General features: G+C 46.7%; 1 protein-coding gene, 1 long non-coding RNA gene and 1 other non-coding gene across 3 annotated transcripts in view; 2 read left to right on the forward strand and 1 right to left on the reverse strand.

Moving 5' to 3' along the window:
* Window positions 1-376: 376 nt before the first annotated feature.
* Window positions 377-7,264, reverse strand: LOC135392814 (uncharacterized). Its single transcript, XR_010422236.1, has 3 exons — window positions 7,180-7,264; window positions 6,979-7,113; window positions 377-874 (listed from the first exon to the last, which is right to left on the reverse strand). It is a non-coding gene; the product is annotated as an uncharacterized LOC135392814 (long non-coding RNA).
* Window positions 7,265-9,539: 2,275 nt separating this feature from the next.
* LOC135393594 (U1 spliceosomal RNA) lies at window positions 9,540-9,703 on the forward strand. Its single transcript, XR_010422694.1, has one exon. It is a non-coding gene; the product is annotated as a U1 spliceosomal RNA (small nuclear RNA).
* A 4,907-nt stretch (window positions 9,704-14,610) lies between these two features.
* The window catches only part of LOC135392815 (transcription factor RFX4-like), a 40,817-nt gene continuing 29,973 nt past the window's right edge, over window positions 14,611-25,454 (forward strand). Inside the window, exons 1-5 of the mRNA XM_064623523.1 lie at window positions 14,611-14,643; window positions 17,612-17,673; window positions 20,474-20,551; window positions 22,853-22,890; window positions 24,763-24,884. Coding sequence (XP_064479593.1) covers window positions 14,611-14,643; window positions 17,612-17,673; window positions 20,474-20,551; window positions 22,853-22,890; window positions 24,763-24,884 — 333 coding nt within the window. The remainder of the gene's footprint in view (window positions 14,644-17,611; window positions 17,674-20,473; window positions 20,552-22,852; window positions 22,891-24,762; window positions 24,885-25,454) is intronic.

Genomic DNA, 25,454 nt, shown 5'->3' on the forward strand with positions numbered 1-25,454 from the left:
AAGGACGGGTATAATTTGCGTGAATGCAGAGTAACGAACGGGGTAACGCGTTACTTTTCTACTTACTCAATTACATTTGGGGTCGAGTAATTGGTAACGGTAATCAATTACTTTTTGTGTAGAAGTATCTGTAACGGTAATCAATTACTTTTTTCGAGTAACGGGCACAAGTCTGGGGTGAAGACACGTTATGCCTGACATAATCTAATTCTTCTGTTCTGTTGTGTAATGTATTTTGCACTGCAGGATTCGTGTTTGATTTCGCGTTAGTGTTTGAAAATCGAACGCTTCTAATTTTTGAAATTTTAGACCACATTTTTCGGAGTACGGTGGTCCCGAAAAAAATTAATGGTGTGCGCTGCTGAAACTGACGGACCGAAAGTTGTCCTACGTACGCAGTGCGAATCAAAGTAACTATTATTCCTAATAGCAGACAAAATATTATTTTCTTCACCACGAATGTCACCTCGCGAAGTGGTTTAATTTCACGTTCCGTGTGTTCTCTGTGCTGAATCACTATGCGTGTAATAGCTCTTCATTCCTGCGAGCACAAGGGGTCCTTCTGTGCTGGCCATTATGAAATTTGGTCAAAAGTACGCAGAACGGAATTATATTTTAAAATGTGAAACTTAGTCGCCATCGAGGTAGCTCCCTTCGGATGCCACACAGTCACACACTTAGCCCAGCGCTGGTTCCTTCCACTGTCCGGTACATTTTCAGAAGCCCTGTTAGGAAGCAACAAAGAACTGCCTGGACACATCTGTCTGATTTGTCTGGTCACAACATCTGACTTACCTTTTTTTTTTTTCCTATAAAAAAAAAAGCAGAGGGTAGTCACCCTGGTGTCTCTGGTTAGGAGAAAATCGAGCTAAAGCTGAAAGAAAAACGATGTGAGGATGTTCGGCAGATTCAAACGATTGTGATGAGCTGATGTGATGTGATGAGAAGATACGCAAAACGTTTCGGGCAGTAGAGAAACTCCTCGGTCAGTACGTGGATTCCGAACTGGATTACCTCGAAGTTTCGAACCTGTATTTGCGTTACGTGTTTAAATATAAATCAGTTCCTGATAATTTTTTCATCAGTCCTCACATAACAGGCAAATCGTTAAAGCAAGTAAAACTGCAAGCCCCTCGTTTCATGCGGTATAGTCCTGCACACACTCTTAAAAATGAACTTCAACGCATAGCACGCTCCTAGCCAACAACCATCTCGAATGATATCATCATCTGCACTGATTTGTTGAAACCAGGAGGCGTACGCCCTTTTTGTGACACTTATGCTGTTCATAATTGTCACGAACAGGCATACGCATCCGGTTTTTCAATAAATCGGGGCAGATAACGATATCATTCCATATGATGGTTGGCTAGGAGCGTGCTATGCGGTGAAGTTGATTTTTAAGAGCGCAGGATAGTCAGTGAACAAGTGAACGTTACATCTGCGAGAGCACCGTGAAACATTATCTCCCTTGTTTCGTAGAGACTGTTGTAGAAATTATAATTATTCCTAATGGACGAACTCTAATAGGACATCTTTCCATCTTCATCACTTTCTCATCCCTTCCACAAGCGCAATGGGGCAGTGTACCACCATAACGGCGGAGAATAACGCACCACATCATCATTCCATTTATGTGTGTGTGTGTGTGTGGAGGGGAGGAGTGATTTTTCCTGTGTATGTGCTCTCTGAAAGCTGCTTGCAATAATTGGTGTTGCAAAGCGCACGCTCTCACAACCCAGGCTATATACACTCAAAAAACAGAGGGTCGGGGTGTAATGACTGAATCGTCTCTAAACAGAACTTCACCGCATAGCACTTCCCCACTCTTAGCGAACCACCATCCAGAAAGACGCTGTTCTGCACACTTATTCATTAAAAATGGGAGGCGTACACCCTTTTTTAACACTTACGGAGTTATGCTAATTGTTCCAAAAAGGCGTACGCCCCGCACTTTCTGCAAATCGGGAATGATAAAGGTATTCTCTGTAGTGGTTGGCCTTAACCGTGTTTTGTGAAGAAGTTATGTATTTAGAGTGCACCACGAACTCTCTTTAATTTCTGTTCCAGGTGGCCTCCTGGGAGAAGAGACCGGGTCTTGTCGCCGCTCTTCCTGTCCACTTCTTAGGCCTCATTCAACTCCAGCCACTCTTATGTGGTGAGTATAATGCTTATGCTACCTCAGTGCTATACAGAGAGCACATATCTCAGTCATCGTATCTTCATATCGGTATATATCAACAAACATGGGCGCCGCTAGGATTTTCTCCAGCGGGGGGGGGGGGGGGGGGGCAAACCAATGCCGGTCGGCTGAGGTGGCTGAGAGCCTCCATAATATCTCCTCTCGCTCCTTCGTTCGTTGACATATAAAGTAAGCCAATGGCCGTAGCCTGCCAAAATGTCAACCAATCGCGAAAGAAGATTTCGAAACACAGGCTTTCTGTTGCTACCAGTGGCTGTCGTTGCAGCTGATGGCGGATAGTCGGCACACTGCAACGTGATTAGTGGAATTTTCATTGTTAGGTAACGTAGCTTTAAGTAAGCATGCTTTGTCTCTATGTGGTGCTGACTTTACGCAGAATAAAGTAGCGAACCGCTTCTTAAACCTGATAGGAGACCCTTTCTGCACTCTAAAAACAGAACTTCACCGTATAGCATGCTGTGCGCCAGCCATTGCCGCGGATGATAGGGTTATCGCTTTTGATTCGAGGAGAGAGGGATGCGTACGCCTTTTTGTGGCAATTACCATATATCCAAATTGCCACAAAAAGGCGTACGCCCCTCTCTCTCCTCGAATCAGAAGCGATAACCCTATCATCCGCGGCAATGGCTGGCGCACAGCATGCTACACGGTGAAGTTATGTTTTTAGAGTGTGGGTCCTCCTCGTGAAGTCAAGGTGGCGGGACCCCCCTCGAATTTCATAAGGTGACGATTTCTCATTCGTGAAATGGCTGAAACTCGCCAGTAAACGAGGCAGCTACGCAGATAGCAATAGAAGCATTAGGCACAACAACACCGCAGGAAACATGTGACTCATTTAATTCTTTCCATTGCCGGGTCGACACGACGGCGAAGTCGTAGCATGGAGTGGCGTCTGTTGCATTAAAACACTGTTACAAATTATGATGGAGAAGACGGACCCTTAGGGAATTGCGCGCGGGGGGGGGGGGGGGTGAGCGGCGCGAGGGTTTTGGGTCACTTTGTTTTGGATGCTTGGATTAAACGGTCGATCGCAGTTCCTGCGTTCCTCAACCAACGCATTGAATATAAGCATGGGCGTACCGAGAAGGGGGCAAGGGGGGCCGTGCCCCTCCCTCTGGAGCTCCAAGGTCGCTTGTGAAAAAGTGCGTTCTCCAGTCGTTGGTCGTCATGATTATTCTCAGATGCCATAAAAGGAACCTCTAAACACCCGCACAGTCTGTAACGTCCGCTTCCAGAGAGAGAGAGCTGGTGGTGGGGGTGTAGGTTTCCCCTCCCCCTGGAAAAAATCCTGGGAACGCCCATGTATATAAGCTACTCAGAAGAAATAGTTAATGTTACGATTGCGTGACCTATAAAGTTTGGTTACCGTTACAGTCACTAAACAAATTTACTAGATGGAGATATACCCCTGACACGCGTACACTTTTCAACTCCTTTACAAAAAGACACCTAACGGAAAGGCGTTGAGTGACGTGACACACGGCAGAGGAGAATCTCCTCTTACGAAGCAGTCATACTGGGAAGCCGAGATCGGCGATCATCTTTGCATCTGTAAAGGCGCATGGCGCCTTGAACGAAGGGCGATACGACACCAATACTCCAGAACGAAGGCTAGACCGTGTTTTCATTTTTTCAGCTCTCGAAGTCTGCGCGCAGATATTGCAGTTGCAGTATGTTTGTTTGTAAAGAAAAAAAAAGAGAGGATATATAGGTGTATGTATTTTGAATTCATTGGTCGTATTGTTATGTTTAAGTACGTGTAGGCTGGTTCTAATAGGAGTATATAGCGCGACGCCTTTGGGTATATTTTACAAACGAAACACCAAAAGGGGATCGCTCTTTCCGTGTGTCACCGGCACGAACTCCCTCCCCGAAGGTGTCCTTTGCCGCTGTAAAGGAACCCTAATGGAAAGGAGTTCAAACGTGCCCGTGTGTCAGGCGTACTACTCTTGAGTTACCTCGCATTGTATTAACAAGAGTTGCTCAAGGTTGACTGCGACTCGTGCTCGAAAAAAGAAAAGAAGAGAGAGATCAGTAAATGTAATTGGGTGAAACTCTCGGAGGACAGTATGCAGTAATTTTCGAGTCAGCGGCACGTGCAGCAGCGGCAGCTATCATGGCGGTGAGCAGTGTGTCTGCATATAGCTATGGAACAGCGATGCACAATCAAGTTTCTTGTGAGGGAGAACATCAAACCAGCTGAGATTTTGCTAAGATTATAGGCACAGTACGGGGAACCAACGATGTCAATAAGGAAAAGTGTATCAGTGGTGCAGACACTTTAGCGAAGAACGGGATGGTGACGAATGAATTGCATGGACACGTTCGTCCGACTGAAGTCACACCAGTGAGCATCGCAGGCGTTGAGTGAGCCATCCTTCAGAACCGGCGTGGAGCAGTTCGCAACATTGCAGGCCCGGCGTAACATTAGCGTCGCGACTGCGGAGACAATAATTCACGAGCACATACTCTTCCGCAAAATATGTGCAAGATGGTTCCCCACTTGTGACCAGAAGGGAACGCGTATCGTGTATACGTGTACGTAAGATAACGATCAATGTGGTACATACCACGATAAAACAAATTTATGAGAAGAGAAGTTGCATAATGGATAAAAGATGCATAATTGCTTGCTTGGGATGAGTCTCCACACGAAGAATTAAAGCCTCGTTTAAAGGTTCTGAAAGCAGTAGACAATTAAGCATAATATGCCGGTGATGTGACTAGAGACTTTGTTGCTTCTGAATACCATATGCGGAACCGTACGACCGACAACGCGCTATAAATATTTTTAATTTACCATGAAAGATGCGGCGTAGTGGAGCGGTGCGACGCCTGGTGTCAAACAACCCCCTGTACAGCGGGCAACAGTGAAAATTGGTATTACACACTATGACATCGGAACTTCGTTATTTTAGTAACCATATTATTAGTTTTCCTGTTTACCTATGCATTCTGAAACCCCTGTAAACAGTGTTTTTTGCGAAGTATCCCAGCGCTGGCCGCTGTTCGATGGAGGCTCTCCCTACTTCTCTGCTGCGCCTGCGCGCTCCTTCTGTTCGCGGCCTCTTTCGAACGAACAAACTCTCTCTGTGAACCTCTGTGAACAAACAAGTCCCGACGCTGTCTGGCTTCTTGAACGTCTGACACATTTTTTCAACGGCTCAGCATTTCATTTCAGTTCGCTTATCCGTTTATTACTAGCCACTGTACGTTTATCCTCAGATGTGGATCGTTGTGTGGATTGCAGGAGTGGATTTTATGGTGGATTGTGGTGGATTGTTATGTCGGGCCCAGTGTTATACGCATGCAATGTGGTTGCCGCCGTATGTGTCAGGAGTACGGATTCATTTCGAATACCTAGTACAGTGTTGCCCGTAATCTTAAATTGTAATTTTCTAATTAATTGTACCGTCGATTGGAATGAAACTTGCGCAGTTTTTGTCCTGGTGGCTTGGACTATCGAATAGCCACACTAAATGACATTTGATCGGTGCTGCTTTACAGTACCTTTAAGTATGGCATGCTTTAAATGAATGCTGAAACATGTGCAAGAGCAGTGGCTATAAGGAAATTGAAAAACCTGATCGCAATAGACTGATCGCCTGACTCAGCTCTGGAAAGAAGCAATACCGCAGAGAGAAAGTTAGAGCAGGGTCATTAAACCACCGCAAAATGTAACTCCTGTGTCCCTGGTCTCTTATAGGCGCATAACGACTAACTAATCTGCCTAGATTTAGCTTTGTTGAACAAGAAACTCTCCCTTGGGTACCAGACAGAATGTTACTTAATCGCTAGTAATGTATTGCTTCACAGCTCTTGGAAGGGGCACCATATCCCGCTTGCAAAATGCCTTCTCTAATAGCTAGACGTGGCCTCTGGTAAGTTGTACCCAAAACCCGAAACCCGCGGGGTTCCATCTGGATATACCCGCATTACCAGTGGACGCATTGTGGGAGCATGGTTTTTAGGGTCTGCATGAGGAAAAGGCAGATATAGTGTAATCTGATGGCAATATTGTGAGATGATCAGCTCGTCTGCTGCGGGATAGAGTCAGGCTGAAATGAACGAGCGGTGTCATGTAGACGGAGCAACACCGCAGAATAAAATGTCCACATGCAGAAGCAATGTGATACAGACACACAGGAAACGGGGAGACACTTCAACAATCTTCATGCTGGTCTGTCACCATGGAGGAGAGATTCCTAAGGAGACCGCTCATCACCGCATTTCCCGCCGTAGAGAAATGTGGGAGAAGTGACGTGAAACGCACGTCATTCTGGATGCTGAACCAATGGAAGCTCAAAGACGCTGTTCACCGCCATTTTGTTATGGGCAAACGAGGGAGTCGAGGAGCCAGCGTCGCGCAACACGGCGCAAATACTATGCAGGTGAGGGTTTGTTTGAGGAGGTAGCCTGCCCGTAACAAATGGCCAACGGGAGAATTTCTTCCTTCTCTCAGCATTGCGTCACTCGATCTCCTTAGCATTGTTTCCACCATGTCTGTGTCACTTAGAGCCAATACTGTGAAACACACCTTTCAAATACTGAAATACACCTAAATCAAACAGCGACACACATGATTAATCATAAGGTCAGTGTCATTGGATGACACGCAGGACGACTCCACGCTTGCACAGAGGGCAAGCTTACTTTGCTGGTGCACACCAGACGGGCCTCCAAGTTTCTCCCCGGCGGACGGATGAAAAGTGTACTTCATTATTCTTAAGCCGAATTCGTGTACTGGAAATGTGACATGTGTATACCAAACTTACGGGGTTATGAACGAGGCAGAGAGCGTTCCTTGAGAATCCTGAGAATCCGATTCGGGAAAATGGTGAAGAGGTGGTCCATATACCCACGTCGCCCAGTGACATTAAAGTGCGTTCGACTTTATGGATCTTTGAGGGCTGCCATAAAGAGAACCCTCCGTCCTAGCTGAGCCTGTTAATACGTTTCAGCTAGATAATTTTCACCTTTTTGTCTTTCGGAAACGAGTGTCATTGCAGCTCCGGTTACGTGGAATGTTGTCTGCGTATTACGGCACGCAGCACGTTTGCCAGCTGCTTTTCTTCTTCTTCGACGATATTTGTCCTTTCACTGGCCAAGGAAAGATGTACCTACTTTAACTTCACGGGAGCCCACCCTTGACATTACATTATATTTGAATACTATACCAATAGGCCTATATCTCAATCAACATAATTACTCATGACACGACCGTTACTGTACTGAACACATCGCGTGGCTTCACTGGCCAGGGGTGATGACTGGTTGATTTGAATGTTATTTACGAACTATCTGCCGGGATTCGAACCCGGGAGGTACCCGGGTACGAATTCGGGTGCCGGCTGTGCTCTCTGGGGTTTTTCCTGGGTTTTCCTCAGACGCTTTCAGACATATGTCAGCACAGTTCCCTTAGAAATCGTCTCAGGACGCACATTGCCCGAGGGCGTCAGTCGTGACGTTGCCCACCTCTGTGAAGCCGACAACGGCGAGCCCTTTCTCCATCACCACTACCGCTACCATCTGCCCGCCTGTGTGGTGGCTTGTTGGCCGGGGGTTCATGAGTCCTGGGCTGACTTCACAGGGAACTGTGCTGATATTTACCTTATAGCGCCCGGACGTGTACAGCAGATGTCCGCATTCGAGCCCGAAGCACCTCCCCGTTCGGATGTGGAAACCGATCGCTCCAGTAGGGTGGGAGGGGGGGGATGACGTTTGGGGAAGGTGAGTTTAGCCTGCACCCTGAGTTGACGGCTTGGTGCACCAGGGGAAGAAAGAGAAAATGGAGAGATGAGAGAGGGGGAAAATACAATGGCCGCACAGGAGATGGAGGGGTGTTCAGACCGTCTTGCTCTGGGATTCGTGTAGGGCAAGGTGGTCTATGTTGAAGACAGCTGGACTACTTTATTAATAGCAGTCAGAATAGTCGCCTAAATTGTACCATAATTCGTTAACTGAGTCCCCAAACCTTTGAGAAATGATTCACAAATTACTGTGGCGCTAAACCAGATATTAATTTCCTACGAGCCAAAAATGACAGGCTACAAATTTTCATCACCTTACCCCACCCTATGGGTAAGTTGAGGACATGAAAAAATTAATGCCGGGTTTAAATTTTGTCTTTGTTTGGGCCAGCCGAAACGGTCAGCCAAGGTAGCGCACATGGAAACACAGGGTAATGACACAGCACCATAACGGTGAGGTCATATTTTATTAGCCGAGCAGCAGAAATGAGCAAATTGGAAGTCAATGCTCGCGAAAGTTGCAGGTGGGACAAAAAAGGGCCCCTCTTACATCGACCACATCTGCAAAACAACGTCTCACGTCTTTCTAGAAAGCCACGTGCAGAACGTCAACATGTTACTTCAAAGCCCAGAAAACGATTCTGCTTACCCAGATGTCACAGACGAGAAAAAAAAATATTGTTAAAAAAATACCACGCAAAAAACCCCAACTGTCCTCAACTTGCTCCTGTCTTCAAGTAGCCCCACTTTACTATATATATAGGGTAGGTGCTCTAAAAGGCCAATCACACTTACGTTTTCGTGCATGACGTGATATTTCCTTGACCGATACCTCGTTGGCGCACATACTTCCGTTGCCTCAGAGTAAAGAATTTATGCCTGAGAAACCTACAAAAAAATTGTGGTTACCAACCATTGTGTAACAAACTAAATACGACCACGCAAACTTTCGTCTCAATCCATCGTTATAGCGCATAGGAAATGCACGAAGACGAAAGTTTGTGTGGTCGTATTTATTTTTTTATGCAATGCATGGCAACCACGATTTTTTTCGGACGTTTCTTTCATAGAGATAATATAGTAGGATAATATAATAATATAATAATAATAACATAGAGATAATATAATAGCGTTTCTTTGGCGCAGATTATCTACTGTGTGGTAGCCGGAGCTTGTCTCTCAAGCAGATATAGCGTCACGCACGAAAATGTGACTGACCTTTTATAGCACCCACTCTGTATATGTATCGACATCGAAGGCGGAAGTCCAGTCACATGGACATCCCTCAGCAGCCGAATGCTCCCTGCACCATTCCATGCATGCCCCAAAACCACGGAGCAGTATTTCTTGTCTGGTTGCAGTCTTCCAATGAGGCTGGCATAATGGCCGTTATAGCCTTAATGCTCCTAAAAATCTATAAATTTAAGCAAGAAACATATCAACTACAACAAGAGGCATCGTTTCACGCAGCAACCATTAAAAGTTCGGCATCCTAACTAGGTTGTTTCACCCTTGTCGCTACACCAAACACCGCTCCCTTCGTATGCAGTGCTCTATTAGGGGCCGCTCGCGATGTAAGTCCTGGCATACTTACCTGGTGTCGGGTAGCCTGTGATCAATGTGGCAGGCTCCCCGGGTGGAGGCGAAGGCATTGCACTGCGTCTTGGTTGAAACCCGCCACTTCCCCAAATCGGGGTAGCTGGGACATGCAATTTTTGGTAGTGGGGGCTTGCGTACGCGCTCGTCCCCGTTTCTGTCGAATTGAAAAGCAGATTGTTCGGTACGGTACGTTCATCTAGCGTGCCAGAGATGGTAAAGGGGCTATGAAACGATTTTATTTTCCTTTTTGCCGGGGAGCAGGGACACACGGACACACCTCATGAGTCATGACCGATGAATGTTCTTGCGAATAGAACATTGTGGCGTCATATTCGCGAAGCCTGACCAACGCCTCCTCTATGCTAGATGGCTGTCGCACGTCGAGCACGCTTCCATACTTCTGTTTATGCGCGTGGTTTCCGCGATGAACGCGAGATGGGACCAGCTTCTGTGTACGGCTCTGACACTGCCACCCGCTACACTCTCCTTGTAAATCCCAGCAGGATGCGAGCTGTTTCAATGCAAAAGATACTGGATATTTATTGTGAGCCTAGGTGTAAATGAGCTCAGCGTGAGCACAACGTATAGCAAGGAGGCAAGCGAATATAGAACCATCCATGTTCTTGGAGAAGCACACAACACGCTCACGGATTTGCAAGGTGATTTACATTCGAAAGACCGGCTCAGTAAAAGTGCAGTTTCTCTATGCTTTCCGGAGCCGTACAGGATGAGAAATGATGTAAAAAAAATAACTGCTGATGCGGTGACAAACAAGCAAACAAACAAGCTGTCTATGTCGCCTGCTCGGCATCCGCGATCCAAGAAACTTGCCTGGTGTGGTATTCTTTTTTGAGTTTTTCAACTTTCTCTTTGTTGGCGTCTACGGTGGACCGCAGCCTTTGGTTCCGTGCTTTCTGGACACGTTCTTTCTCACGCCAATTTTTTTCCTTTCTCTGAAGAGTGCCAATGAGCGTCGCTTTCCATTTTGCGTGCCAAAGGATCTCTTGGCGGCCATGTACACTATCACTATCAGCACAATCCCAGTCACTGCCAGCAACAGCTGCTTCACTTGGCCTTGTGTCCTGTATATTCGGTTCCACGGGGACGCCTAACGTCGCAGTACCGGATCACAGCTTGGGGGAAGCAAATCGCATCATCGGTATAGGTACAGGAAAATGCTCACGCTTCTTTTTCCGAATGCTACCCGTCGCAGCGTTGTTATTTTTTGCGTCGCAGGACTTACGTACGAAGGGTAACGCGGAAATATGCTGGGCATTGCAACGGGTCTCAACATGCGCATCTTATGTCGTTCAGAAGTCCAGCCCGAAAAAAATGCAGACTGCCTGCAAACCGCGTGCAAATGGCTGGGTAGTTGGAAGTGGGGTTCAGCTGCCAGTTCCTCCTAGATATTGAGCACTTTCAGCCATTCTTCTCTCAGGGCCTAGTCTGGTGGGATTTCCTGAAACTACACACTCGGCTCTTTTTTTTCGCTGGCATGATGTAAAAGGCGGCCAATACCACATGTTCATGCGCTATAGGTACTTCTGCGACGGTGAACTAAGTATCCGACACAAAAAACAAGACAACAAACTTCATGCATGTTTATAGCTCGCCTAATTCCTCGTTGCCTTATCACGGCTGACGTTTCAAAAAAAAAAAAAAAAGCTGGACACGTTCCTCAAATTCTGGCAGCTGCTTTGACCGAGCGTGTCGTCTGTTAGCTTTAGCGTCATATGGCAGCGCCGTGCAGCGGAAGCGCGGGCATAAAAGGGAGAGGGCAGGGATATCGCTCCGCGCTCTTTTTACGTCATGCACCTAGTACAGATAGAGGACGCATTGGCCCTGCCACGTTTTCAGACAAAGCACAGTATCCTAACGCTCCACAACGACCTCTCAAAGCATGGTTTTGTCTGTTCTTTCATTTCAAATGGAAGAACACATACTTGGCTGGCGACGTGATCGCCAGTTTCACAGCGGGGGGGGGGGAGGGGGGGGAGGAGGACTCACAGGTCAGATGAGACACTCATGCACACAAATGGGATGATGATGTGGAGGGAACATGGGTGTGGGGCAAGATGAGACTCGCACACACATATTTATAAATGGGATGATGATGTGGAGGGAACATGGGTCCATAATGTAAAACACACAGTGGGCAGACAGAGGGACAAACATACGACTCAATCCAGCAGAGATGTGCTCCCATCTAGGCGCTAGGCGGAGAAGCAGGTCATATGCTTCAGCGCGGCAAGAATAGCAAACAGTTTAGCTTCTACAGACGACGTTTCGTAGGGAAGCAGAGACTTATGCTCGAAGTCTTCACTAGGGGCATAGTACGCCATTGTCGGAACCATGCCGCACTGACCCGTCAGTATACACTTCCGTTGTATGGCTATAGAAGGCATGCGTGTGGTCCAGGGATAGTGAAATATGAAACATGATCGTGGTACTTAATAAATATAATTTCGATGATAGGATTCTGATGAGCAACAAGACATGACACAGAAGGCGAACACTTCGATGGCGGGGCTATAACTTACGTAGAGCACTCATTTCGAAATGTCAAAACGCTTATGCCGGCTTATGCTGGCCATCACGGCCATTATTCACCACCACATCATGAACAATGATGTGATGTTGTGTTATGGGCAACGGTATTTATTTATTCATTCAAGTCAGACATTTAAGAGCCCCATGGGCCCTTTGGTGTGATGCTGTGTGAGGGTGAACGAAACTGAATCTGAACTGATGGTGAATGGAAATGGTGTATGGTGATGTTGAATGATGCTGTACATGATGGACTCTGGGTAAGGTTCACCATGATGCAATATTTAATGAATTTCTAGAAAAGTGTCTTTGTCTATTGTCTGTTGTCTACTGTCCAAACCTTTGTCTATTCTATTCTGGATTGGATTGAATTGGATATGAAAGGAAAATATGGAGAGGTTAGTCCCGACCCAGTCAGCAGTGGCTACTCCAAAACGCGTTTGTGGGTATAAAGCGAGAAAAAAAGAAAAACAAACAGCAAAGAGTGGGTCAAGCAGAAAAAAGCCTAAAGGAAAAGGGGGGAGACGTTAGACACCGAGAAATGCTCACTGGTTCATAATGTCAGAGACAGCGCGAACACAGAGTGTCACAGAAGTTGTCAGAGAGTGTCAAGCAGGTTCGAAGCGGTGAGGAAGTCGACAAGAGCGCGCAATGCCGTCACCTGGTGATGGGCAGGCAAGCAGCCGAGAACCTCCCGACGGAGAAGGGCGATTGTCGAGGTGGGCTAGTGTCGCCGCAAGGGAACAACAAGGTGCGCTGTGTCGAGGGCAGGCCTCGATAACATGTTCTGTGTCCTCCAATACCCCGCACTGAGAACAATCGGGTGAGGAAATCTTCCCAAGTTTAAAGAGAAAGCGATCGGTGTATGGGACATTCAGACGGAGCCGGAAAATGATGGAAGTAACGGCACGCGGGAGCGCTGGGGGCATTAGAAACCGCAGCTCCGGATCCACTTTGTGCAGTAGTGAGGAAGATTGGACGCATCGACGCCAACGTTCCCTACTCGGACGCTTCACTACTGCGTTTATCGTGCTCTTGCATCCTCTCTTGTGAAGTACACGGGGTGCGTGCGAACGCCACACGCTAGATGGGCTCGCCTGGCAGTCGCGTTCATAGCCTCATTTCCGGGAAACCCGCAATGGCCAGGGACCCACTGCAACTGGATGTCGTGTCCCCGTAATACGGTAGAGGAGTACACTTCAAGGATGGCATGCACCATTGGAGTCAAACAGCCCTATCCTGCAGAGTAGAGAATGACTTGTAGGGCAAGTTAGTGGGTGTACACTCTAAGAAAAAAAGGAGTAAAACGGGGAGTAATTGCAGCTTCTACTCCCCTAGTCTGCAATTACTCCCCATTTTAGTCCCCTAACCCAACATTTAGTCCCGACGTTTACTCCCCAGGACTGCAAATTGTCACTAAACTTCGCGAGTGGTCTCCTGAATGCAAAAGTCTACGTAAATATGTGCCCTTGGTCAATTTGCGACATAAGGCTGTATAACTCACACAACGTAGTAATTTTCCAGCCATACAGAGTAAGAAACAGTTATCGCATCTTTCTTCGCAAAATGAGCCCTAGTATGGCGCAAGATTTTATATCACTCGATATATCACGGTTGACGGTTTGCTTCAAAGTATTTTCATGCATGCGCACCTATTATGTACCTGGGACTCTTACAACAGCGCGTGAAATGCGGTCTTCACTCTGTGACATTCATTTACTCCCGTGCATTTACTCCCGAAAGGGACTAATTTTTGTGGCAATACAATTACTCCCCAAAAGGAGTAAAAGTACTCTTTTTTTTTCTTAGAGTGTAGATGGACCATTAGGCTGAGGGCGGAGAGGACGCAATGAAGACAAGCGCCATACAAATCGCGCGCAGTACCGCCGCCGCCGTGTGGTGTGGCAGTTTTGTACATCCTTCAGCCGACAACTGCAGGATCACATAGGCACAAGCAGAGCCGGAACGCGTAGTTGATGCGCCGGCGAAAATTTGAATCCTCCCTGTATCGCCGTCAAGTATGGTCAAAGTGAGCTGCCGTAGAACAACCGTCGACGCAGATTTCTTTGAGGTCACTCCAGGTACGTCGACAGAGACGTGTGGGCAGGGCCCAGAGTGGGACACCGTGCCGCGGCAAAGGTTTATGCTTGGGGATGATGCTAAGGTGGGCCAGAACGGCGTGGTTGTGTCCAGAAGCTGGACGACGAAGCAATGCGCGCACTAAGGGGAAGGGACGCTTCCGTGCGGGACACCAGCTGCTGCACCATGATGAAGGGTTTCGCCTTCTGAGGTCTTCATCACGTATATAGACTCCTGTTCAACTAGAAGTGTATATCAGATGCATGTGACATTTCGCGGTCTCCCCTGTGAGTGTGCATCTACAACAAGAAAAATGCTGTACAGAAACCGGTCATTCGCAGGCTAGACGAAAATTACGAAGTGGCCGAAGGCGTCTGCATTCCCAGGAACACCCTGTACTTGCACTACGTGGACTTCTGTGCCAAGAACTCCATGCAACCTGTCAATGCGGCAAGCTTTGGGAAGGTACGTGAAAGCGCCGACGGCCAGCCATTGCACAGAAGGATATCGTGATCAATCCTCATGTGTGCAAAGGCATAGGGCGTACGCCTTTTTGTGACAATTAATGTAACTGCATAAGTGTCACAAAAAGGCGGAAGGCACCCGCTTTCAACAAATCAGAGGAGAGAACGATGTCTTTCGGGATGATGGTTGGCTATTAGCATGTAATGCGGTGAAGTTCCCGATCCTGCCATTACCCCCCCCCCCCTCCTTTCCATCCAAGTTCAATCCTTGAAGATAAGTAGAGGAGGCAAGCAAGCTGGTGTATACGATTGAACGGAAACATCTCTTCAGGTCCCCCAAGGTCGCCATTTTCCCATGTATTTGTTCCTATCCCTATGCGTGCAATGCCGGAGGCCGCCCTTAGATACTCATTGTTACCAGACGTTGGCTTGCGTTTTGTTTGTAGCGCGCTAAAGATCCAGTTGAAGCACAATCCCCAGCCAGGCCAAGTCACCGAAGGAGAAATGGACGACTGCGCCTGCGGCGCCTGGTACGACAGGTACGCTATGTGATGCACGCAGCCGTGCACTAGATCCTTCCGATCGCTCAACGCGTTTAAAAACGGGACCAAAAAGTGAAACACGACACAGAAAGTTGTTATACGCGTTTTATTTGGACATATAAAGACTAGATTCATTCGCAGAAACAACAAAAACATTTTGCCGCTAAACTTAGCGCGCTGAAGTGATCCGGAACGGCAACAGTGGGGTATCTATGGCGGCCTTCTTCGTTGCACGCTTTTCCGAGGTGAGTTTGGGGGACCTGCATCTCTTTGAGCCTGAGGAGCAGCGAAGGGGAGGTAGTGGGGACTAGTCGTCGTTGTCGGTGCTTGTCCCGTGTCCGTCCTGTCTAGTCCCCCCCCCCCCCCTTTGCTGCTCCTCAGAGTCAAGGAGATGTTTCCGTTCAATCAAGGTCCATCTTTCTTCTCTTCTTATCATGAGTCTTTGTCTGCCCGGCATGACAGTCGTGAAGAGTGTTCAGTCGTTGCACGCGATACATGTCGGGAACTACCGTAGATAATCCTAGAAGTACGCATCCTCAGTGAGGCCGACAACGGCGAGCCCTTTCGCCAGCACCGCCACCAACCATCTTTCTTATAAGAGTGCACCTCAGGCGATTTGTCAATTCATCGCGGGAGATCATTTGAGGAGGCCAATCCCAGCCATCTACGCATGATAGCGCTTATTCAGAAGGAGAGGGAGAGAAAAGACGTACAGATCACACTTTGGTCCCCCTGTTAAACCCGTTAACGCGTCATCCATAACCCTTCAAATGACGTGGCAATAACGAGGCCATGACCCCAGAAGAAAAATAATCTGTGTTCGAAATACTGGCGGCTCTATAGTCCCGAGTCTCCTCTCTACACATGACTGTATCAGTTTTTTCTTCACTGAGCTCCGAGAATGTCCGCCTCTTCATTAGCAGCTCTTAACGAAGCCTTTCGAGACTGCAGAAGTGGCAAAATCAAAGTAGAAGAAACAGAAAGACGTAAACAAAGACGCGTTCTTTCAAAAGATGACGGGGGGGGGGGGGGGGAGTATGCGAGATACCGAAGTAAACAGAAGCGAGTGTAAATCAAATAATCTGGTTTACGTTGCTAATGAGACAGGCATGCAGTGTCATCGAGGGAGAGAACCTGTTTCACGCTTGACGGAGCACAAAACTGACGCAGGATGACTGAGTTCGGCTCCATATCCTGGGCGCTAATTGGAAACGCCTGCTCGTTAGCTGATTTTCACTAGCAGCAGAATTAGCTGGAACATTCCACGTTCAAGCACGGGTAGAACGCACACGTTATTGGCGTTTTTCTTTTATGTTCACCATGGCCAGACGCTGTATAGAAAGCAGTGGCATTATTGTTAGAGTTCGTCACGCATCGCGGAGCCCGTTTCGCTTTCGTAAACGGATATGTTCAAAGTCAACACAGTGAAGAAAAAAAGGCTATATGCATAGATAAGCGTTAATAGAGGTACTGCTTACGACGCACTTGTCTGAAATCTTCGTTCAAAGTTACAGCAACCCGTATTAAGGCTTGGCCACCCCTGAAAGAGCTGTTCCACTATTGTGTTTGAGGGTGGGAAGTACCCAGTCTATTGGGCGGACCTTGCGACATCGGACGGATGGATCTCGCAACATATGAGGATTTTCAGGCAGGATACACCGCGAGCTGTGAGTTTTGGAAAAGTATGTCGCAAGCAGTAGATCAGGTAAATAGGTGCATAGAAGTGGCGATGTTCAGCAAGAGACCGACACTGTACATGAGAGTGAGCTGCGTTTCGAGGAGACAACAAAGGTTAACTTCTGTCTGAATTAGAGCAGATTTGATTACATTCTTTTCTGTATGGTTTTGTAAGATTCGTGATAGGTATTGTTGCTTTCCATATGTTACCTGTGCTGTGTCCGTAGGCAATAGACATGGTAGCCAGACTCAGCTCTTACTTGCATTGGCTGTGTCTTATATACGTGATCAGCCCGACAAGGTAATTTTCCATTATGCCTCATTTATTCTTCCTGCGTATTTAAATGGAAGATTCTGCTATTTCCAGGCGTGTGTTTACGACATCCAACTGGTTACCTCGAAGAGGGAAGGAACCGCAGTGCTCGCACTGTAACTTTCTGTTACACATGTTTTCATCACATGAGCCCCTTGTACACACGTGTACCCACATGTACCCTTATCCACATGTACCCTTATCCACATGTACCCTTCCTAAGCGTGTTTACTATATGTATATTTAGTACAGTCGATTATGTGAAAAATACGTGTTTTCATTATTGCGTCCTTGCATGCTTTCTCAACTTTTTGCTTTTCTTTTGGTCTCCCGAAGTGTCTGGCTAACTCCTTATATTCATTGCTCACCGTCGTTTTGTACATCACTGCCTTTGTGGCTTACCATCACGTGTGTCAATGGCATCCTATGATTTACAGATCATTCGTCAGCAGTTTCCTCAATTAACTACTCGACGCCTTGGAACAAGGGGACAGTCTAGGTAAGGTGCATTCATGCTAATGTTTCCGCGTGTGTGGACATATATGTGCAGACACATCCGGTCTTGGAAAATGTGTGCAGGAAGTTATTGACTGTATACTCTCTGAAGAAAACTTCACCGCATAGCACCTTCTTGCAGTTAACAAACCGACATTCAGGATGAATCGTGCTGTTTCAGATTTGTTGGAAATAGCAAGTGTACAGCTGAGATAGCTGAAAGGATAGCGGCTAGATGGTGAAGATCCACGGTGCAAGAAAACGTTGAGCTTGAGGGGACGTAAAAGATGAACACACACGAAGGCTTCGTGTGTGTCCGTCTTTTACGTCTCCTCAATGTCAAGGTTTTCTTGCACTAGCAAGTGTACACCAAGAACGTATTGACCAACGCGCGGGGCTTTGTCCGGGCAGGTGATCTCCGTAGTTGAACTGAAGGTACGATCGGAATATGGTGGGTGCCTGAAATACATGTAGCCGAAATATTTCGTTTTGAAAAAGTCGCAAACATTAGAATATGAATGTCATCGGAATTTGCAGCCGGCTGCGCTCCCGGCCGAATTCAGGCAACAGTGTGCGGACCGACGTCACTGGAGTCGGTGAACACAGGGGTGACACAAACCCGCCATTGTTGTAACTACCCTCAAGCGGATGCATTTGGCAAGACTGCCATCTTTCTCCTGGTCGCACGTCATCGAAAACGTTATTTTGAGGTCATGTGACTTTGTTCACATGTCGTTTTGCCGCTTCCTCACATATTTCCGTCGTCATAATGCCAAGACATGAACGTATTTTGAAAGCGTAAACTACTTATGCGATGCTTCTTCCGCAACATGGTATCCCATTTCTCCTTAGTTTAAGTACATCGCATCGGCTCAGTGAGTCTTAACGCGCGGTCGTCGTCTAATCTATGGAAGTCGTCAACAGCACGAGGCCTTATGAGCAAAACTGCGCGTTTTACTGCGAGATTATCGAATAAAAATAATTACCGTGACCGAAAGACATCCAAAACATCGCGCAGAAACAACAACCGTATTGTTTACAAACGGTTTGGCCGCCGATCACGGGCGGCGCCATCTTTAAGGTCACGTGTGCCTTGACGTTTGCTGTGACGTACGCCCAGGACCTGTCCAGGATGCATTGCGTTCGCCTAGCACGCTTTCGTCTACGGAACGATACATTGTGTGCCACCTCTGTGGTTATGAACGCAGGCTGTCCGTCACAAAATGCGACTCGCAATCTGCTGTCGAACAGTCGCTAGAAACATCTGCGTTCATGCTTTCGGTGGTATCGGATGCCAACCAGTCTGGCGACTCCGTCAGCTGAGGCTGCGTTCCAATACCTCGCGCCCGCGAAGCCACCTGACTAGGCAGCTGAGTAGACCCCTTTGCTTGTCACTATTGGAACAGGCTTGCCTAACTGAGGCGCCTGTGGCGCCATCTCGTTGCTCACGCAAGAAATGCGTACGGCGCAAGCGCAGCAGGACTCTAATGCACTAAGTTTGTAGGACATCGTGCATAAACTGTCACCTTCACAACTAAACATGTGTTGCAACTCTCTACGCAGTTTTAAAAAACATACCACTATGTGCAACTTTACATTTAAAGCCAGCAGAAACAGCGGGCACGCTGGTACCGTCAACGCGCGTCGCCATCCCGGCTGTCGGCTGGTCAGGCGTATAACTAGACTGCATCGATGCGCACTAGGCGGTACCCGACTGAATAGCGGACTTGGCGAGATTTGGAACGAGACTTAACATGGCGGCACTTCCGGTTAGACTGGGTTAGACCGCTAGGCAGTCGACTAACCGGGGTATTGGAACGCAGCATGAGTGATTGGGAATCTCGCCGGCAATGCCAATTACGCCACCAGAAGAGGCGAAGCACGGAAGGGCCGTTTCAACCGCAAACTGGCAGTTGGTTTCGAATTACATGTTTTCGATGTTTTGTGAAAAACGGCCAACGAATTTTGCGAAACTTTTGTGTGTGTTGTCTTATTGGAAAGCATCTCCAAGTGGATATCACATGAAGTTTATAATTCCGGCTTCATCGCGGACACCACCTTTAAGGTTATCCTACCTGACAAAGGGAAATGTTAGTGACATTTCGAAATCCACGACATATATTATATTGTCATAATACACGCATCCACGATGGAGAAAGAAATACCGACGCATGTTCCACTGTCGTTCGTAATGCATTCGCGAACGTATGCGTTTCAAGGGGAAATGGTCTGTCATTGCTGACGGCATTATAATTACAGGGTCTGACTTTTCGGGTAAAATGCCTTTTCCGAACTCGGGCGGAATCGCGTGCTATATCTAAATATCTGGCTCAGGGTGAAACCGGACGCTATTTACATATTCGGGTAATGCGAGTTATCGTTTTTTCTCTCTGTCCAGCAACGGTAAGCAGTTAATGATCATGCCTGCATTCCTCACGAACTATAGTCACAAACGCCACATGTTGTAACATCAAGCATGCTTGGCATATTTTATAGTATTTGAACTCAAATAATATTTCATCAGGCATGCGCACAGATTCTTCCTTAATAGCATACGTCACACGCGGATACAGCGTGATACGTGATGAGAATTCGCGGAGATACCGGTTTTAACATGACTTGGTCCTTAACTGCGATACGGGGGGAATAATAGGATGGAATCGGGTATGACCTGAGAAAGTCATCAATGAGCGTGTCCTTCGGTGTGGAGCCGTGCACCCGTTAGACCCGTCTGACACTGCCTCATGTCTGCATCGCTATGGTTCACCACTACAAAAAAACGTCGTCATATCGTTTCTCTATAGGTACCATTACTATGGGATCGCCATTCGAGATACCTCGATTTACTTTGAGATGTCTTATTCCAAGACGACGGGATGCGGGTAAGTGGTGCCCATTTTTCTGTACAATGTGAAGCCATGGAAAGAGTATCCTGCCTCGTTTTGCGTCTCAGATATGACTAAAACCAGAACGAGAATTTCATATAGGTTCGTGCCTTCCATCCCGTCTTTCTCACGATCACATAGCACCGTAGGAACAGCGCGTAGTGACCGAACTGATACCAAGCAGGGCATGCTTTGTGCATCGCATTTGTATATAGCTTCGAGAAGACACTAGCTAGATTTCCTCTCTTCAGAAGCCCATCTATAATGTCATTGTAATGTACGATTTCGCGCACTATATTCTCCTAAAATGTTGTTTCAGCATGTGACGCGGAAATATTGTAGAATCATTTGTCTATTTTTGAGAGGTATCGGTCACATCGGGTATTCACAAGAGAGCTTCAGTGCTTTCACACATCAAGCGTCATGGAACAGCTGGTTGCACCAGTGTGACCTACGTTTCCATTTTTTAATATTTCTATTATATTCTATTCTTACAAGAGCGACTCCTGCCGCGGAGTATTCTAGAGGAAGAAAAAACAAAAGTCCGCTCACAGGGCAGAAGTTTCGCCCTGTGTTATGTTGAGCATTCGCACGGTGCCAGAACATCGCGAGTGACGTTCCCATTTAGTAGACGACACCGTCTTTTCGTGTCTGCTGCTACGGCACATATTGTGCGGCCGCAAAGGGTATTTCTCGCTAGCTGTTAGCAGTGCACGAAAAGACTAAGTCGCTGTAGTAAAAAGACGCTGAGTGCTCGAGCTTGCATGGCAGCAGAAAGTTATGACGTTTCTCGCATCGTGCGAGGGAGTATTCCGAGGAATGTTGCTCGTGTGAATACCACGGACAGTGTTACGTAGTCTGTCATTTTTATTATTATTATTATTTCTTTGTCAACCGATTGTCGCACCAAGGTCTCCTCACGAAAGCTGCTAACAGCCTTCGAACGTGCACTCTAAATCTTTTCACACCTTTAAAGGTGTAATAGCGTGCATGACGCACGCCTTTTTAGGTGTAATTTTGGTAACATCGTAATGGAGCATGGTTTCGCACAAATTTTCTTTACTCGAGTGTTGTCTGTCCTCCAAAAATTCAGTCTTGCAACATCTCAACATTGTTCAACAGTATTGTAGACACTTGCGCGTGCTCGATTATCGATAGCGATGCATATATGCATTAGCTCGTACCTACGATATCCAAGACATAATGAAAGCAAGATTTGCACTGACACTTGATCTTTAGTAATGCTTTCCGAATTTTGTTAAATATCATCCTGGAGATGCAATGTTACGCAACCAGATTGAATGTGCGTAGCGCACACCTTTAAAGGTGTGAAAAAGTTTACAGTGTGGGGCAGAGATCGAAGACCGGAAGTGTGCATGCGCTGCAGCTAAGAGACAGACACCAGAGCTCGTTGTGACGTCGCCCACTCTTGGAGAATCCGAAACTACGAAGTTTTGCAGGATCTTTTGAGAATTCGTAGGAGTGCGTAATGTGCACTGACGACACTTATATTTTCCGTACCGTGTCTTTCAACGAAGTTAATTTACGGGGTAAGTTTAGCAATCATTACACATTTCGAGCGCACCGTAAAGATAGAAGCGGCGTATATGACGTACAGTATCCTGTCCCAAACTTTGTAGATTGACAGCCAGTTCTTACTGGAATTCGTTGTCATCGGAACGTCCTGTATAAAAAATAAATAAGATAAGAATAAAGCGAAATCTCACTTCTCTACATGCTCAATGGCCTATCTCACCAAAAGCCGCCATTTTTGCACGCGCGTGTATTCATTTTCATACCACCACACACGGTTGGCGCAACACACCGAAGAAGAGGGTCGTTGCATATCGTCTGCATGCCGCGTTGTTGTAGGCAGCGCATCAGCGGAGCAGTCCCCGATGGTCTCGTTTCACTTTAAACTCTCCGTAGGGACAAGGCGTGGCGCTACTAGCGCGGTACCCTCCATGTCACGGATTGACGTTAGCAGGGTCCTCTAGAAGTCGTGTATATCAAAGGCCCCGCGAGCACGCTGCAGCCATGCTGGGATCATCGCTCACGCATAATTCATGGCATTGGTTACGCAATACGACGCAGCTATCAAACGAAAAATTGGCGGAGGAGGTATTCACTGCTTCTTTACGGCTGTAACTGGCGTTGCGCAGACTATTGCGAACTGAAGCACTGTCAATACGAAACTATGTGTGGAATTGTGGAATCAGTGCGGGGCAGAGTATGGTCCGTGTAACTTTATTGTCCGTATGAGCGTGACATCACGACCTTGACTCTTTACTGTTTCAGTGACATCGAAATTAAGCGGGAATTGCCGAAGCAGGTAAGCTATATTGTTCATTTTGCACCTTTGAAAACATCTAGATTGAGAACTCGTAAAGCACATGAAATACAAAAAAAAAAAACAAAAAAAACAAGTGAAGCAACGCCGAATTACTTATGCTCTACGAGGATGCCACCCACAGGGTGTTCGCACGAAGCGACTTTGTACTTGAGTGCGAAAGGAGGAAGAATTACGTCGCATCTACCTGGATATATTCCTGCTCACTTCCAGTTCATGCGTTACTTGTCGATTACCGATGTATACTACCAATTCTTCAAGAGTTCAGCAAGCACACGACACGTTTTGGTGTCGTTTTTTAAATTCAGGTTCACCTGAATAGGCATGGGATTCATCGGTTACGTCGTCGGTAACTTATATGAGCGAAAGAAACCGCAATTTACGCTTCCCTCTCCCTTTCCTTCTCAAAAAACCCGATGATGAAATCGTCTGCTGAGACCAATGAGAAAGCCTTCCGCATTGTCGGTCTTCTTGAAAGGGAAAGAGAGAAGGAAAGCGCAAATTGCAGGTTATTTCGGTTATAAAGCAAGAACAACGCAATGCGGGTTATCCTATTCCTTTTATGTTGATGTCAAGGTAACAGCATCTTTCGTTCCGCTAGGAGAAATTTTTGCGTTTCGTTGCTCCTTTAAACGGACTCTACTGGGTGTTACCTTATAAACGTCTACCCGTGCCGGCATGCTCAATGCAGGTGGAACGTTATGTTGTCTACATTGTGGAACTGGAAATGAAAGACAAATATAGAGATGTTAGTTCCGATCCAGTCAGGACTGGCTAATCCAAAACGCGTTTGTGGGTGGGAAAATAGTCAGAAAAAAGAGAAAAACAAACAAACAAACAAACAAACAGGAAAGAGGTAGAGTGGGTCAAGCAGGAGAAACATGAAGGAAAACGAGGGAAAGGGAAGGGGGAGACGTTATGCACTCACTGTTTCATAAAGTCAGATACCGCACGAACTCAGTGTCACAGAAGTTGTCACAGAGTGTCAAGCAGGTTGGGATGTTGTCTACATAGTGTAAAGCTATAACGGACATCCAGCCCTGGCAAATTTCAGAGCGTTTGAATACCGCGCAGTGAAAAGGTATAACGCGAAACATGCGATTCCCGTAATCGGAATAATCAAGCTTGGAGTGTTGCGAAGATCATTTGAGGCGCTGCTAGACGGCGAGGTGTCGTACGCGGCGCCAGCCGGACGGAAATGCGGGTGTTCAGAAGCAGCCTGTGGTTTTCATTTCGCTTTTGTGGATCCGTAGCATTTTGCTCGCGAAATGAACAACGTGACAAACGAAATTGGCGACATAATTAGCAGACGACAACCAAAACGGATATCGTCCGCTTACTGAAACATGGAAATAACAACACGGAGACGTCTCTGCCAAAGCGACACGTCGCCGTCTGGGGAGCAGCGTCTCAACTACAGTTCGCAACTCCGCCATCTTGATTTATTTTGGTTACGCGGGAATCGAACTTTCGCGTTATAGCTTTCCGCTGAAATTTGCCAAGATAAAATGTCCTTCAGAGCTTTACATGTAGACAACACAATATTCCACCTGCGTAGGCGACCATGGCATACCAGCACGGGTATACGGGGCAACACCCTGTATATTAAAACAGCGGGACAAATATATTGTTGACGGCTATGATGGTTTGTTTGATTGTAAGAACAAAAAAAGAGATGAGAAATTAAACTCGTCTCTGTTCCGCTACTCCTAACATAAATTCTATTAAAAAGAAAAAATAAATTAAAGAAGCGACTACCTCACTACCTCTCAAGTGCTCTGCTCGCAAGTTCACTATTCACTATATGGTGATATGAAATGGCAATAATTGATTTTGTTTCGATATCGTAGTGTAAGAGCAGAATATACCTCTGTACCTTCGCAGGTGTCAGTATCGAATGTACCAAGGTTGCGGGCAGCACTTCCCGACTTCCCGCAAGTCCGAGATCTTGTTCTACCAGAGTCCGTCGACTCTGACACGGTGAGGATTTATAATTCATAAAGTCCTGCGGTATCGTGTCATCGTGCCGCTCTCAAAAGATACAACCTTATGTATTGTATTTGGCTGTTGGTTGCCTGAACACGTTATACATTCCTGCAAATCAATGTGAAACTTCTAGAGGCGATGGTGAACGCATGATGTCATACGTATGGACCACGACCTACCAGGTGATACCGACAATGACAGAATCTGCAACTCCTGAGCAGATGATCTGCGCAGACAACAACAACAACATATATATTGTGATGATGAAGTGGGGCGCAGACAAACCTTACGTGTAACATCACAGTACCATTACCATTACCATTTTGAGCAGATGTTGCGGATTATTCGCAATATTCCGCAAGCGGAGCCCCACTTGGCTTCTATTGTGATTGGACAGTTGAAATTACAATTTTAAAAGGACACAAGCGGTGGGTGTAGCAGACTACAGTGCGGCGTACGGCCAATGATGATGATGATCAATTTACGACTTTTGCAAAAAGCCATCACTCCTAAACAGACTTGTGCCCGTTACTCGAAAAAGTAATTGATTACCGTTACAGTTAC

This window comes from Ornithodoros turicata, chromosome 4 (genome assembly GCF_037126465.1).
Source record: "Ornithodoros turicata isolate Travis chromosome 4, ASM3712646v1, whole genome shotgun sequence".
NCBI classification, from domain to species: Eukaryota; Metazoa; Arthropoda; class Arachnida; order Ixodida; family Argasidae; genus Ornithodoros; species Ornithodoros turicata.